The sequence below is a fragment of the Mobula birostris genome, chromosome X (assembly GCF_030028105.1).
Source record: "Mobula birostris isolate sMobBir1 chromosome X, sMobBir1.hap1, whole genome shotgun sequence".
Lineage (NCBI taxonomy): Eukaryota > Metazoa > Chordata > Chondrichthyes > Myliobatiformes > Myliobatidae > Mobula > Mobula birostris.
Window position 1 is genome coordinate 52,281,588 of NC_092402.1, and position 15,906 is coordinate 52,297,493.

At 48.9% G+C, this 15,906-nt stretch overlaps 1 protein-coding gene across 2 annotated transcripts in view; it reads right to left on the minus strand.

The window, feature by feature from the left end:
- Positions 1-15,906, minus strand: part of dctn2 (dynactin 2 (p50)) — a 35,448-nt gene continuing 19,542 nt past the window's right edge. For both annotated transcript variants that reach the window (XM_072249446.1, XM_072249445.1), the window contains 11 exons: positions 15,018-15,079; positions 11,638-11,736; positions 10,430-10,590; positions 7,264-7,411; positions 6,996-7,061; positions 6,492-6,530; positions 5,694-5,771; positions 1,869-1,940; positions 1,076-1,178; positions 793-884; positions 1-397 (listed from right to left, as the gene is read on the minus strand). In XM_072249446.1, the coding sequence (XP_072105547.1) occupies positions 311-397; positions 793-884; positions 1,076-1,178; positions 1,869-1,940; positions 5,694-5,771; positions 6,492-6,530; positions 6,996-7,061; positions 7,264-7,411; positions 10,430-10,590; positions 11,638-11,736; positions 15,018-15,079 (1,007 nt within the window). In that variant the 3' untranslated portion in view covers positions 1-310. The remainder of the gene's footprint in view (positions 398-792; positions 885-1,075; positions 1,179-1,868; positions 1,941-5,693; positions 5,772-6,491; positions 6,531-6,995; positions 7,062-7,263; positions 7,412-10,429; positions 10,591-11,637; positions 11,737-15,017; positions 15,080-15,906) is intronic.

Genomic DNA, 15,906 nt, shown 5'->3' on the forward strand with positions numbered 1-15,906 from the left:
GAGAGTGGAGGTCCTTTAATGTCTCTTCCAGTGAGAGTGCATGCAGGAGCTGTTAGTTTACAGACAAGGTACCCCATTTTCAGTGGAGCATTTCCGGTTACAGATTGCTGGGGGAGGGGTGAGGTCAGACAAATGAGAGATGCGATGTCTGGGAAACCCCCCCTCCACCCTGAGGAGGGAAGATGCAGGATACAGTTCTAAGCCAAGCCTTTGGATGGGGAAATGAAGTGCTGGTCCCCCTTCCTCCCTTCTTCCTCTTCTCCAATGGGATCAATGGACAGTACGTCGCTGGGGTGGAGGGAGTGCATTCCTATGCTGCCAGCTTCCTCATGCGTGTGTCCAGGCTAATGATGTTCTGATGCACCAGTGCCATATTTTCCTTCATGGTCTGCTGTACCTGCCCAAGGGAGGGGGGAGAGTGGAGAGGTCAGAGAACACTCAGCCTGTTCAGTTTGTGCAGGCTACCATCCTTCTCCCTGAACTCCCTGCTACACTTCCACTTCAATTCCCAGAGTTCCTGTTGCATTCCCCTCTGACCTTCACTTGCACTTCCCCTATCCCTTCCCATTTCACTATCCCTCCTCCCCCTCTCTCCCATCACTCCCCAATCCACCTCTCCCTCTCATCCCCTCCCCCTTTCCAACCCCTCTCCCCTCCATCTCCTAGCCCCTCCAATTCACTCCCCCCTCCCTCCCCTTGCCATTGCCTCCCAAATGTCCTTCCTTTCCCTCTGCTCTCCCTCCCTATCCTCCTGATCGGTATCCTGGCCCCGCTGCCTGTGGGCAGCCCTACCTGTGTCAGCAGCGTGCTGTTGTCCCTCATGGAGCCGGTGATCGCCTGCTGTGTGGAGTCCAGGTGAGCGAGCAGCTGAGCAAACTGCATGGCTGAAACCAGGACACAGCAACGTCACACAACGTCACATCGGACACACCTCGGCACTCGCACCCAAACTCACATCCGCCGTCCACAGCACTGTCATATTCACACAGACACAGAGAGGCAGAGAAAAGAGAAACGCTCACACATGCGTGCACTCACAGGCACACGGGGTGGGGGGGGAGGGGGAATCCCTCACCTTGCTCGTGCAGATCCTTCACGGCCACCAGTCTCTCCACAACCTGCGGTAGGGTGGTGGCCATTCCATCCCACTTCTGCACCAGGTCGTACAGCTGGGCGATCTGCAGTGCACAGACAAGGTTGTAAACTCACCCAGTGGGTGGGAGAGCAGCGCTGCGCCGGGAGGGAGAGCTGAGGGGTGGAGTACTGGGAGCACGAGGAGGGGCAGAGCTGGGGTGTGGGATGGGTACGAGGAGAGGACGGAGGAAGCGAGGGGAAATAATAGGGATGGAGAGAAGGAGGGAGGGAGTGTGAGGGTGGGGGAGAGAGGGAAGGAAAGGAGGGGGAGAGAGGGAAGGAAAGGAGGGGGAGCAAGGGAGGGGGAGAGAGGGAAGGAGGGGGAAGGGCAGAGGGGAAGGGGAAAGGAGGAGGGAGAAGGGAGGAGGGAGAAGGGAGGAGGGGAGGGAGAAGGAGTAAGTGAGGGAGAGAGGAGGGGAGGGAGGATGGGAGAGGGAGGAAGGGAACAATATGAATGAACAGGGAGGGGAAAACTGAGAGAATAAGTGAGTGCTGGGATAGAGAGTAAACAAGGTGCAGGAACTATGGAGTGCCAAAAAAGGACAGAACAGGATAGCCCGCAATGGATCAGACAGTGATGTGGAATGGAGGGAAGGGTGGGGGAAGGTGTGTGGTCAATCACGTACTGTAGGGTCGGACAGTGCGGGCGAGCGGGGGTCGGGTAGTGATGGACTATACCGATGTGAATGGGGTTTCACAGTGCGGAAGAATCAGGGCGTGGGTCAGAAACAGACCTTGCTCTGGGTCTCTGCGTCCTCGTTGGCCTTCTTGTGTTTGGCAATCTCATTCAGCTTCCCCAGGACGCTCTGCAGGAAGCAAAAACACTGGCATTAAGGAAGGCACCAAGCCACAGGAGGTGATAGCAGAGACACAGCTCCCCAAGTCTGATCTCCTGTGGAGTAAATCAGGTCTGTGCTGTGAGCTCTCTGGGTACTTGGAGGCACTATATACAATAGGCCAAAGTCAGCATAGTTTCCTCAAGGGGAAATCTTGCCTGACAAATCTGTTGGAATTCTTTGAGGAAATATCAGGTGGGAAAATTGTAAAGCATGAAAAACTAAAAATTCAATAACTGAAATGTCAGCAGTTTAAAAGTATTCATCCCCCTTTGCTCAGTATTAGTTGAACCACCTCTCACAGCTATTACAGCCAGTAGTCTTTTCAGATAAGTCTCTTATCAGCTTTGCAGAATGTAATGGAGCAAGATTTGCCCATTCCTCCTTGCAAAATTGCTCAAACTGTGCCGGGTTAGTTGGGGAGCGGTAGTGGACAGCAATCTTGAGGTTTTGCCAGAGATGTTCGATCAGGTTAAGGTCAGGACTCTGACTGGGCCACTGAAAGGACATCAATTTTCTTCATTTGAAGCCACACCATGGTTGCTCTGGCAGTGTGCTTTGGGTCATTGTCCTACTTCTTGCCTAGTTTAAGCTTTTTGGCAGAGGCCAACAGGTTTTTAACCAGGGTCTGTCTGTATTTATCAGCATTTCCCATCAATCCTGATCAGATTTCCAGTCCCTGCTGCTGAAAAACATCCCCACAGCATGATGCTATCTCCACCGTACTTTACAGTAGGGATGGTGTTACCTGGCTGATGTGCCACACAGATTTATGCCACATGTGTTGAGGCCAGAAAGTCCCACTTTAGTTTCATCCAACCACAAGACCTTCTTCCACATCTTTACAGTATCTTCTAAATTACACTTTGCTAAGTCTTTCCAGGCAAGGATGTGTTTGATTTTTTTTTTAGCCAGGGCTTCTTGCTTGCTACTCTTCCATAAATACGCTTTTTGTCCAAGGCCTTAGAGACTGTGGAGTGATGAGAACTTCATCTCCAGTTGCAGCCGCTGACTTCTGCAGTTCACTCAGAGTGACTGTTGGCGACACAGGAGCCTCTCTTACAAGTGCCATTCTTCTCCGGTGACTAAGTTTAGAGGGGCAGCTTGACCCAGGCAGTGTGGCTGTGGTTTCATAGTTTTTCTGCTTTTACATGACGAATGGACTGCACTGAGCTCTGATGTATGTTCAGTGCCTTTGAGATGGTCTGGTACCCTTCCCCAGATTTGTGCTTCTCTATTATCATTTCCCTGACTTGCCTTGAATGCTCTTTTGTCTTCATTTTGGTTTGGTCTATCATATGTTGGATCTTACAAAGAGAGGGGCAATACATTCAGGTGATCCTCCAATTTTCTACATCTGCAAATTGAGTTGGTAAGGTAGTATACAGTATTGCAGCTGAGGAAAGCTAGTGTAGTAATTATACAAAGGGAATGAGTACTTTTTCACCCTCACAATTTTGGTTTTTAATTTTTGGTAAACTGTTGACAGGTTTTGAATTTTTCTTTTGATTTGGTATGATACACAATATTTTGTAGATTAGCTCAAAAAATCCTACTTCAATATATTTTAAATTTAGAAAATGAGACAGTCAAATGTGAAAATAGTTGTGGGGGTTGAATGCTTTTTCAAGGCACTGCACTAGCATGGATAGGAAATTGGCTGACAGACAGGAGGCAATGAGTGGGAAGAAAGGGAGCCTTTTCTGGTTGACTGCCAGTGACCAGTGGCGTTCTGGAGGGGTTAGTGTTGGGACCGATTCTTTTCACATTATATGACATTGATGGGATTGATGGTTTTGTGGAAGATAGGTAGAGGGCTGCAGAAGAACTTGGACAGATTAGGAGAAGAGGGAAAGAAGTGGCAGTTGAAATACAGTGTAGGAAACTATGGTCATGCACTTTGGTAGAAGGAATAAAGGCGAAGACTATTTTCTAAATGGGGAGTGAATTCAGAAATGGGAGGTGCAAAGGAACTTGGGAGACCTCGTGCAGGATTCCCTGAAAGTTAACTTGCAGGTTGAGTCAGTGGTAAGAAAGACAAATGCAATGTTAGCATTCATTTCAAGAGGACCAGAATAGAAAATCAAGGACGTAATGCTGAGGCTTTATAAGGCATTGGTCAGAACACATTTGGAGTATTGCGAGCAGTTTTAGGCCCCATATCTAAGAAAGGGTGTGTTGGCATTGGAGAGGGTCCAGAGGAGGTTTACGAGAATGATCCTGGGAATGAGAGGGTTAACATATAAGGAGCGTTTGTTATCGCTGGAGTTTAGAAGAACAAGGGGGAGGGAAATCTCAGTGAAACTTAACGAATATTGAAAGGCTCAGATAGAGTGGATGTGGAGAGGATATTCATATAGTGGTGGAGTCTAGAATCAGAAGGAGATGAGAAGAAATTTCTCTAGCCAGAGGGTGGTGAATCTGTGGAGGTACATTTAAAACTGAGGTGGATAGGTTCTTAATTATCAACAGGGAGAAGGCAGGGGAATGGGATGTGAAAGATAATAAATCAGCCATGATCGAATTACAGAGAAGACTCGGTGAGCTGAATGGTCTAATTCTGCTCCTTTGTCTTATGATTATGTAGAGCCAACCCACCTGTGGTCACTGAGGGCCTCGGTGTACTTGTCCAAAGGTCTCTGAAGGTCCATACAAGACACCTGCCATCACTAGTTGGGACTCGGCGTAGAAGAACTAGAAGGCTGCAGTACTTTATAAAATATTGGTTGGGCACAGCTGGAGCACTGTCTGCATTTCTTTGAAGGAGTGTAATGAAACAGAGGACAAGTGCATAGTTTGTTGGACAAGGTGCTGAGAAAGGAGTTCAGCACACTAGCCTTCCACAATCAGGGTACTGGGTACAAGAGTTGGGTCATTATGTTGCTGTTATACAAGTCGTTGGTGAGGCCACACTCAGAATATTGTGTACAGTTTTGGTTACCTTCTTGTATATGTGGTTAAACTGATAAGAGCACAGAAAATATTTATGAGGATGTTGCCAGGACTAGAGGGACTGAGTTAGAGAGAGAGGCTGTCCAGGCTCAGTTTTCACTCCTTGGAATGTTGGAGAATGAGGGGTGACCTTGTAGAAGCGTTTAAGATTAAAAGGAACTTGGATAAGGTGGATGCTAAGTCTTTTTCCCCAGGGTAGGGGAACCTAAAACTAGGAGGTATAAGGGTGAGGGAAAAGATTTAAAGGCAACCTGAGAGGCGACTTATTCGCACGGAGGATGGTGAGCATATGGAATGTGCTGCCAGAGGAAGTGGTTCAGGTGTGTATAATTTAAGAAGGACCTGGATAGGTATGTGAAGGGGAAAAGCTATCGGGATATACCCTGATGAACTTGTGTTTTGAATGATAAGTGTTTCACTGTACCTGCGTACACACGACAGGAGGATCTGATGGCTCACTTAAGTGCCACCCCTTGTCCAACATGGTGCTTCCTCAGTACTGCACCTGCCTCGATGAGGCACTACCTCAGCACCACTCCTGTATCATCCAAGACATTTGTGCTTTTCAGGCCCAACCTTTGCGAGTTAGCCACCAATTTGGTTCTAGTTACACTTCTACCTCCCACTCTCCTGGTCACTGACACAGCCACTCCTGAATGCCTGGCTCTGTGAAGGTCAGAGAGCCAGCAGAGCTATCAGCTACACAGTTTACCGATAGCTCGGTCACCCTTCCTAATGCCCTGACCTCTCTATACTCTGCCTACGACTCACCTGCAGCCTTGCTTCAACCTGGTCCAAGGTTGCTGGGTCCAACGTGCTCACTTTGGCCTGGAGTATCTCAACTGCTCCCTGGAAACAGGAAAAGTAAATCACACCACTTCTCAGGGCAAGGAGACGGAGAGTGGAAGTCCCTCCTCACTGTCCCATCACACACTCCCAGGGTCAGACACAGAGTGAATCTCCCTCCTCACTGTCCCATCACACACTCCCAGGGTCAGACACAGAGTGAATCTCCCTCCACACTGTCCCATCACACACTCCCAGGGTCAGACACAGAGTGAATCTCCCTCCACACTGTCCCATCACACACTCCCAGGGTCATACACAGAGTGAATCTCCCTCCACACTGTCCCACCAGATAATCCTGGAGCCAGACTCAAAGTGAAGCTCCTTCTGCACCAGGAGAGGAGAATCCCCAGAGTGCCAACACTCCCTCAGAGGCCTAGCTGTGAGATTGTTGTACTTTTATGAATAAACTCTCCACTCCAACACAGACCTTTCCTGTGTCCGACCGCCCAATCGAACCACATTAACTTACTGAAACTCTGTGAATGCCCATCACACCTTGGGTAATGGGCACTCGACGTGTGAACCCACCCATCACCCCTTTCGGTGGCCATGACCAATCACAGGAAACAGACCCACTCTGTGGTCCAATGGTCCATGCTGACCATTGCCCACCTGTCTACACTGATCCCATTCCTTTCTCTCCCACGTTCTCAGCATCTCCACCTCCCCGATTCTCAACCTCACCCTCCAATTACAGCATGAAGGAATGGAGATGCTCACCATGAGAGAGGAGTCTTGCAGTGCTACAGTCAATGGGTTCTGTGGGAAGCAAGAATCAGATGTCACCAAAAGTCATGCACAGATCTGCCCACCACATCACACAGGAATAGGCCCCACAGCCTACCATGTCTATGCTAGCAATGGTGTCAATGGAAACTAATCAGATTTGCCTACACATCGTAAACATCCCTCCATTCCCTGCCTGTTTGTGTGCCTGAATAAATGCCTCTTAAACATTACCTATATCTATCTGTAACAGCCTGTCTGACCTCAGTATCTGTCTATGACCCTATGTACCTGTTTGTCCTACACCGCAAAACTGTCTGTCCTGCACCCATACCTGTCTGTTCCACCCCATACCTGCTTATAACTGTCTGTACATGATTGTCCCATCCTTTTACTGTCTATAACTGCCTATAATGGGCATATACATGTCTGTCCCACCCCTCTAATCTGTCTATATCAATCTATACCAGTCTGTGCCAGCCCTGGACCTCTCTGTACCTGTCTGTCCGAGCTGGTTCCCACAGCCGCTTCAAGTTCTGCCATTCGTTTTTCCAGCTCTGCCAGCTGTGAGAAAGGAACACACATGAAATTAATGCTTACCCTCCTCAACTATTGCAGTTGGAGTAGGAGTGCTGAACGTCTTCCTCAGTCCATGTGGGAGGCAAGAGCCAGCAATCTGTGGCCAAAACTTGGGCCACAGGTTTTGACCCTCTCTACCCTTCCCTCTCCCCTCCCCACCCTCTCGTTGCCTGCTCCTCCCCATTACCTTTGCAGCCTGGGTGAAGCGGGTCTGCTCAGGCCTGTAGTACAGCTCGTAGGTGACTGCATTGCCCTCCCCTCCTTTGGCAGGGCTTTTCCCAGTCGGGCCTGGCACTCCCTCTTTGGTGGTGGCCTCCAGCTGTGCCAGCAGGCGCCTGGAGTGAGGGGGCAAGGGAAGGAGGGGAGGGAAGTAAGATGGAGAGGGATGGGGGAGGAGCAGTGAAAGGAAGGGGAAGGTAGAGGGAAGAAGGGTGGAAAGAGTGCAGGGGAGAAGGTTGAAGGGAGTGAGGAGGAGGGGAGGAGGAAGGGGAACAGGGAGGAAAGAAGAGGGAGGATGAAGAGGAGGAGGAAGGTGGAGTGGGGGGGAAGAAGGAGGTGGATAGGTGGATGCAAGGGGGTGGGGGAAGGAACAAAAGTTGAACCAGTTACCAGAAACAGTGCCCGACACAGAATAAAAATCAAGTGCCTTCTTCTTCAGCCCTTTACCTCTCCCACGAATTACCTCTCAGCCTTGCACACAACTCCCTTTCATTCCCCTCTCTCCCCCTCACCTGTACACTCCTCCACCTGCCAGCTCATCTCCTCCTCTCCCTCACCCTTTTATCCTTCCCTCTTTTTTTCCAACCCTGAGGAAGGGTCTTGGCTCGAAACGGCAAATGTCCATTTCCCTCCATAGATGCTGCCCGACAAGCTGAAATCCTCCAGCACTTGTGTGTGTATTGACAATAAAGTCGACTTTGACTTTTCAGGGAACCATGTCCTTGTCCACCAAGGTTCCCCAGCAGAATTAGAATCAAGTTCATTATCACTGACATATGTTGTGAAGTGTGTTGTTTTGTGGCAGCAGTACAGTGCCAGACATAAAGAATGACTGTAAGTTACAATAATAAATAAATAGTCTGAAGGAGGAATAATGAGGTAGTGTTCATCAGTTTGTGGACCATTCAGAAATCTGTTGGCAGAGTGGAAGAAGCTGTTCCTGAATCATTGAGTGTGTGTCCTCAGACTCCTGTACCTCCTCCTTCACGGGAGTAACAAGAATCTACGGAATTCATTGCCACAGAGAATGGGGTTGAGGGGGAAAATAAATCAGCCATGATGGAATGGCAGAGCAGACTCCTATGTCTTGTGGTCTTACATGACATGCGAGAGGTTGCAGCCTCTTTGAATGTCTGAAGGAGCTGCTCCTCGAGTCTGCTTGCACGTCAGCCCTATGCTCTTGATCTTCGATCACCATAGGGGTGGGTTGCTCAGGGCTCTCCTGGTGGGTTTGCTCCTGGGCTTGGCTGGTCACAGGCCCAGGCAGCAGACAGCTGAGGGCTCTTCCCGAGCTGACCGGCTTCAGGGATGATACCTGTGCCTAGGTGTCTATGGAGAAGGATCACCTGGTGTCCACAGGCACAGTCAGGGATTTCTGGGACCGATGGGCACCTCAGAGGCTTGAGTATGTTTTGGACAGTGGTGACCATATTTTAATTTTAATTGTAAATAGTTTGTTTTCTGAAGTCCCATATATGGTATAGAACATAGAATAGTACAGCACATTACCAACCCTTTGGCACACAATATTCTGCCAACCTTTACCCCTACTCCGAGATCAATCTAACCCTTCCCTCCCACATAGCCCTTATTTTTTCATCAATTTGCCTAGAATCTATTAAAGGTCCATAATGCACCTACCTCTACCACCACCCCCAGCGGTGTGTTCCCCACTCTCTAGTAAGGAAACTTGTGTTCTTCTGACTTCACCCTTATACTTTCCTCCAATCACCTTAAAAGTATGTCCTCTTGTAGCCATTGCCACCTGGGAAAAAGGCACCGGCTGTCCACTTTATCTATGCCTCTTATCACCTTGTATACCTTTATAAAGTTCTCTCTCATCCTCCTCCACTCCAAAAAAAAAGCCCTAGCTTGCTCAACCTTTCCTCATAAAAAATGTTCGCTAATCTAATAAGCACCCTGATAAATCTCCTCTGCACCCTCTCTAAAGTTTCCACATCCTTCCTATAATAAGGCAACTAAAACTAAACACAGTATTCCAAGTGTGGTCTAACGAGAGTTTTATAGAGCTCCAATACTATCTAACAGCTTTTGAATTCAGTCCCTCAACTAATGAAGGCCAACCCATCATACGCCTTCTTAACCACTCTATCAACTTGCGTGGTAACTTTGAGGGATCTACGGAGGTGGTCCCCTCTGTTCCCCCACACTGCTATTAACCCTGTACTCTGCCTTCATGTTCGACCTTCTGGAGTGAATCACTTCGCACTTTTCCGGACTGAACTCCATCTGCCACTTCTCAGCCCAGCTTGGCATCCTGTCAATGTCCCGTTACAACCTACAATAACCCTCCACAGGATCCATATCTCCACTAACCTGTGTGTCATCTGCAAACTTACAAGCCCACCCTTTCACTTCCTCATCCGAATCATTTATAAAAATCACAAAGAGATTGTGGTCACAGAACAGATTCCTGCAGAACACCACTGACCTCCAGGAAGAATATGCTTCATCTAGTACTACCCTTTTCTTTATGTGGGCAAATGAATTCTGAATCCACACAGCCAAGTTCCCCTGGATTACATATTTCCTGACTTTCTGAATGAGCATACTTCTGTGAGATCAGTCCACTATAGTGCAAAGTGATCAAACTGGTCACGGTGTTGCTGTACAGAGGTAGTGATTAGGGTTGTGCTGGTTGGTTCAGGAACTGAATGATTAAAGGGAAGTTGCTGTTCCTGAACCTGGTAGTGTGGGACTTCAGGCTTCTGTACCTCCTGCCCGATGGGAGCTGTGAGAAGATGGGATGTCCCGGATGGTGGGGATCTCTGATGATGGACGTTGCCTTCCTGAGACAGCACCTCCTGTAGACACTACCCATGGTGGGGAGGGAGGGATATGTCCGTGATGTACTGGGCTGAGTCCACAACTCTCTGCAGCTTCTTGCATTCCTGTGCATTTGCCTCGATATTCCTCTTTTTCACTATTTTTTATTGTAACTGTAGTAATTTGTTCTGCCTACACTGGACTGCTGCCACAAAAACAACAAATTTCATGATTTATGAGTGATAATAAACCTGATTCTGATTTTGAAACTTTTATAAAGAAAAATGAGAAGGGCATCCAGAGTGTCATCAAGACACGCCCTGTCCCCCTCTCCCTTCCCCACTCACTTTGCCAGTGCTCCTTCAGGGTCTGTCAGGTCAACAGTAGCCTCAGGACCCAACACCTTCTCCAGCTGCAGGGTGACCAGTTGTTGCTTCAGGGCAGCCACCTGGCTGGCCAGAGACACTGGAGTCAGCTTCTCCTCCGCCGCCGCGTCCTTTGTCAAATTCTGCTGGCCAGACGACAGTCAGTCAGGGAGGGGCGTGTCTGACCCGCCCTCCCTCAGACCGCCTCAATGAGGAGTTGGGTGGCTTTCCAGCTCGGGTGTGTAGATGCCACGTCAGGCCATGTCCCCAAGAAGGGTCAGGGTTGGGGGGGGTGTGATCGACAGTTCAAACCCACAGGTGCATAATCTAGAGGTGGAAATGTGGGGTGGTGGGGAAAGAGCACCATGTTGCGGGAAGGGTGGTGAGGAGGGAGCGCCACACGACAGATGGGGTGGTGAGGGAGCATCACACTGCCGGAGGGGCATTGAGGAGGGCACAGGTGGGGTGATGAAGAGGGAGTACTGCGGGGAGGGGGGGCAGTCAGTGGTGAGGGAGTGATGTGGTAGGGGCAGTGAGGAGGGAGTGCTGTACAGTGACTATGGCTATGTACTCTGTGGGAGGGGCAGTGAGGAGGGAGCACTGTGGGTAGGGGGAGCGTGCATGCTCCACACACTCCAGTAGTTGGGGTCTGGAATGAACCCAGGAACTGGTGCTACAAGCCAAGGGATTTATTATCTCAGGTGGACGTAATGAATGCACGGCGTTGTGGGAAGATTTCTGCAATTCCACTCTGTCCACTGGGTTCAATAGACAGCCTTTAATCAATATCAGTTGAAATATAATATTACTGAAAAAGTTATATTACCTAGGGAACACTGCACTGTGCTTGGACCAGTGCTAGGGTGGGAGTAAAGGTATAGAGAGAGGTAATGTAGAAAGTGGAGGGGTTTATAGAGATAGGGAAGGCTGTAGGGAAGGGAGGGGGTCACAGAGACGGGGAGGGATACAACAGGAGAGGGCTACTTTTATGGAGTTGTTGAGAGGGAGACGAGGAGAGATACAGTAGAAGGAGAGGGTTACTGTTATAGTTGTTGAGTGGGACATGAGCAGGAGGACTGTGAGAATGATGCACTGTCAGACTAGCATCACAGCTGGGTCAAGGAACAAGTGGGTGAAGGGAGAGGGGTGGGCGGTAGATGGTGAGATCTCCCACCCAGCGCGGGTCCCACCTTAATCTGCTCCACCTCCTCACTCAGCTCCTTCATCTCGTGCAGCAGACGCTGGTACTTCTGCTGAGGACTCTCCTTGGCCCCGCACCCTTCGGCCAGCTGTACAGGGAACAGAGAGAGAGCAGGTTCACACCAAAGTCTGACAGGGGAGGTGTCCCAGACCAACCTAACCACTGGGAGGAGAGGGCAGGTCACAGCAAGGTTTGGCTCTGGAGGCGTCCTAGACCTGTGAGGGTGAGGGGAGGAGATGACACCAAGGCCTTGCCGTTTTTGCCTGCCATGAGAAGCTGCCCTACCCCAATCATCACTCTGCAGGAGATAGAAGGGGAGGAGTTACCACTGTCTCATCCTTTCTATCTGTGCTGGGGAGAAGCCCTTACCCTACCCTCTTGGTGTGAAGGAAGGTTACACCAATGTCTTGCCTTTTCTGTTTGCACCAGGGACGAACCCAACCCCAACTTACCCTCTGGGATGGTAGGGAGCCACACCAATGTCTTACCCCTCTTGTCTCCTCGGAAGGAAAACCCTACCCAAGCCTATCGTTTGTAGGTTAGCGGAGGAGGTCACACCAAGCCCTTGCCCTCGTGTCTCTGTCCCAGCTGTAGATCTGGGCTGTCCAGATGAAAACTCAACTGTGCATTTCCCTCCACAGATGCTGTCTGAGCCACTGCATTCCTCCAGTGCGTCATGTGTTACTCCAGATTACAGAATCTGCAGTCTCTCTTGGTTCCCATGACTTGTGCCCCTTTTCCTAGACTTCCCAGAACCTTCTCTGTGGTTCAGGTTAAAACCTGTTGAAAGTGTGATCTCGGTGAGACCATCTTTGTTCCAGGGTCTGCAACGCAACTGCAGACAAACCCTTGGACCGAGATCCAATGCTGAGGATCTGCACTCTCCCGAAGCTAAAGATGGGCATGAAAGCTCCCCTTGGTGACTGGTGTTGGACTCAAGAGGGGTTCCTGTGGGGTTTGGCATTACCCCATGCCTGCTCCCCTCTCATAGAACAGTACAGGAACCACTTTGGCCCACCGTGTACCAACTTAATCAAACTAATGGTATCTTATCCCTTCAGCCTGGTCCATATCCATAAAATCATGGCACTATAAAACATAGGAGTAAAATTAGGCCATTCAGCCCATTGAGTCTGTTCCACCATCCCATCATGGCTGATTCATTATCCCTCTCAACCCAATTCTCCTCTCTTCTCCCTGTAACCTTTGATGGAGGACTCCCTTAGGGATCTGGCCTCCACAGCCATCTGTGGCAATGATGTCCACTAATTCACCACCCTCTGATTAAAGAAATTCCTCATCACCTCTGTCCTCCAGGGACATCCCTCTGAGGCTGTTTCATGATAAACTCTCTGATGTGGCGGTTTTGTCGTATTCACGTTCCCCCGACCTTGAAGACCTAATGCTCAAGTGCTGACCATTCTATTTACCAATAGCTTGAGATACTGCATGATGCTGTCACCAAACAATAAACTGTCCATCCAGATGCATTTCATATCATAGTCGGGGATTTCAATCAGGCTTGTTTGAAGAAAACCCTGCCCAATTACCATCAGCATATAACCTGTAGCACCAGAGGTCTCAACACACAAGACCGCTGTTAAATTAAGATAAGGAATGCCTACTGTTCCATCCCAGACCACATTTTGGGAAGTGTAATCATCTGGCTGCCCTTCTCCTACCTGCATACAGGCAGAGGCTAAAGAGCAAAGCTCCAGAGATTAGGACAACAAAGAGGTGGTCACGGGAGGCAGAGGAGTGGCTAAGGGATTGCTTCGAACTGGTGAATTGGGCTGTGTTCAAGGACTTACCTCTGGGTCTGAATGAACACACCATAGTTATCACTGACTTTATTAAAACAGTTGTAGACAAGTGTGTCCCCACAGAGTCTTCCCCAACCAGAAGCCCTGGATGAAGCATGAGATCCGCAATCTGGTGAGAGCCAAGTCACAGGCAATCAAGTCTGACGACCAAGAAAGTTACAAGAGGTCCAGGAACAACCTCCAGAAAGCCATCTAACAGGCGAAATGGCAATTTCAGACTAAACGTGAATCAGTGAAGGACGCTCGACAGCTGTGAAGAGCTTGAATGCTATCACTTCTTACAAAGAGAAATCAAGCCACAAAGGTGTCAAAAGGGCACTTTGAACTTTTGTGTCCTCTGGTCCTAGATTCTCCTACTATTGGAAACATATACTCTACCTAGGCCTTTCAATATTTAATAGGTTCCAATGAGATTCCTCCTTATTTTTCTAAACTCCAGTGAGTACAGGCCTACAGCCATCAAACACTCTTCATACATTAACCCTCTAATTCCTGGGTTCATTCTTGTAAATCTCTTCTGGACCCTCTCCAGAGACAGCAGATTCTTTCTTAGACAGGATGCTCACAGTACTTCAAGTGCGGTATGACCAATGACTTACAAAGCATCCCCGCTCTTAAATTTTAGTTCCCCAGAAATGAATGCAAACATTGCATTTGCCTTCCTTACTATCAACTCAACCTGCAAGTTAACTTCAGGGATTCCTGCATTAAGACTCCCAAGTCCATTTGCAATTTCTAAACTAATTCCTCCTGCCTATGCTGGTCTGCATCCCTCCATTTTCTGCACATTCACATGCTTATCTGCGAGCCCACAGGACACCTCTGTCTCATTTGCCTCCTCCACTTTCTGTGTACTCCTCACATCCCCTTTGAAATTATTCCTGCTCACTTTAAAGGCCTGAGGACAACTTGTACCCCACTGTTATCGAATTCCTGAATGAACCTCTTGTACAATAAGATGGACTCTTGACCTCACAATCCACCTCATTATGACCTCGCACCTCGTTGGCTACCTACACTGCACTTTTTCTGTAACTGTGACACTTTATTCTGCATTCTGTTATTGTTTTACCTTGTTCTACCTCAGTACACTGTGTAATGATCTGATCTGATCTGAAAGTCAATATATGACAATAATAAACCAATACCAATACTCTCTGGAATTAGACACTTTGACCCTGGGGAGAAAGACACCAGCTGTCTACTCTACCTACGCCTCTCATAATCTGATCAACCTCTATCTGTCTCCCCTCAGCCCGTGCTGCTCCAGAGAAATCAAACCAGCCTCTCCTTCTAAGCTCACGCTCTCTAATCCGAGCAGTGTCCTGATGAATCTCTTCTACACCCTCTCCAAAGTCTCCACACCCTTCCTGTAAATTGGGGGGGGGGGGGGGGGGGGCGCGGATCGACCAGAACGGATTGCAATTTTCCAATTCTCCTCGCAGTCTAGAAGACGTTAAGGAGAAACCAACTCCACCGGTGGGCAGGTCTCCCCTGGAGAGTCTCGGATGGCAATTACAGCAAAAGGGGTGGCTTGTGTACTCACGATCTCGTAATCTCCTGACTCATAACCAGTCCGCCTCGCCTTGCTTATTCGGTCGGAGAAATCTGTGGAATGTGAAGACAGCCACATTGTAATCAGGGTGCCTGGGCGAGAAGCAGGTTGCCAGAGGGCTAGCGGGACGTGGGATTGAGCAGGAGCCAGGAGGGAGGAATGTGAAAGGCAAGTCATACAGCACAGAAACAGGCCCTTCGGCCCACATATCAATGATTACCATCAAGAACCCTTCTACACTAATCCCTTTACCAACACTTGGGTGTATTACAGCACAGAAACAGGTCCATCAGCACAACTCAGCCATGCTGACCAAGAAGAGCTAGTCCCATTTGCCCTCATACGGCCCATTTCCCTCTAATGTAACCTGTTCAAGTGTCTTTTAAGCAAACACTCCAACAAACTTCTGCAGGTGTACTGTTGGAAGTGTCCTGACTGGTTGCATTACGGGCCGGTACGACAAGAAGCTGCAGAGAGTTGTGAAATCTGCCCTATAAACACATCACGGACACATCCCTCCCTCCCAACCATCGGTAGTGTCTACAGGAGGTGCTGCCTCAGGAAGGCAACGTCCATCATCAGAGATCCCCTCCATCCGGGCCATCCCATCTTCTCACAGCTCCCATCGGGCAGGAGGTACAGAAGCCTGAAGTCCCACACCAGGAACAGCTACTTCCCTTCAATCATTCGGTTCAGTACAGCAACACTGTGACCACTTCGTACTATAATGGACTTTTGCTTGTCTGTGTTCTTTCTTGTAAAAAATTGTGTATAATTTATGTTTGTTTTCTTTTGTTTTAATTGTGCTCTCTCATAAAACTTGTGGGTAATTTATGTTTTCCTTGTGAATGTTGTGTCTCTGATGCTATGTGCCTGTGAT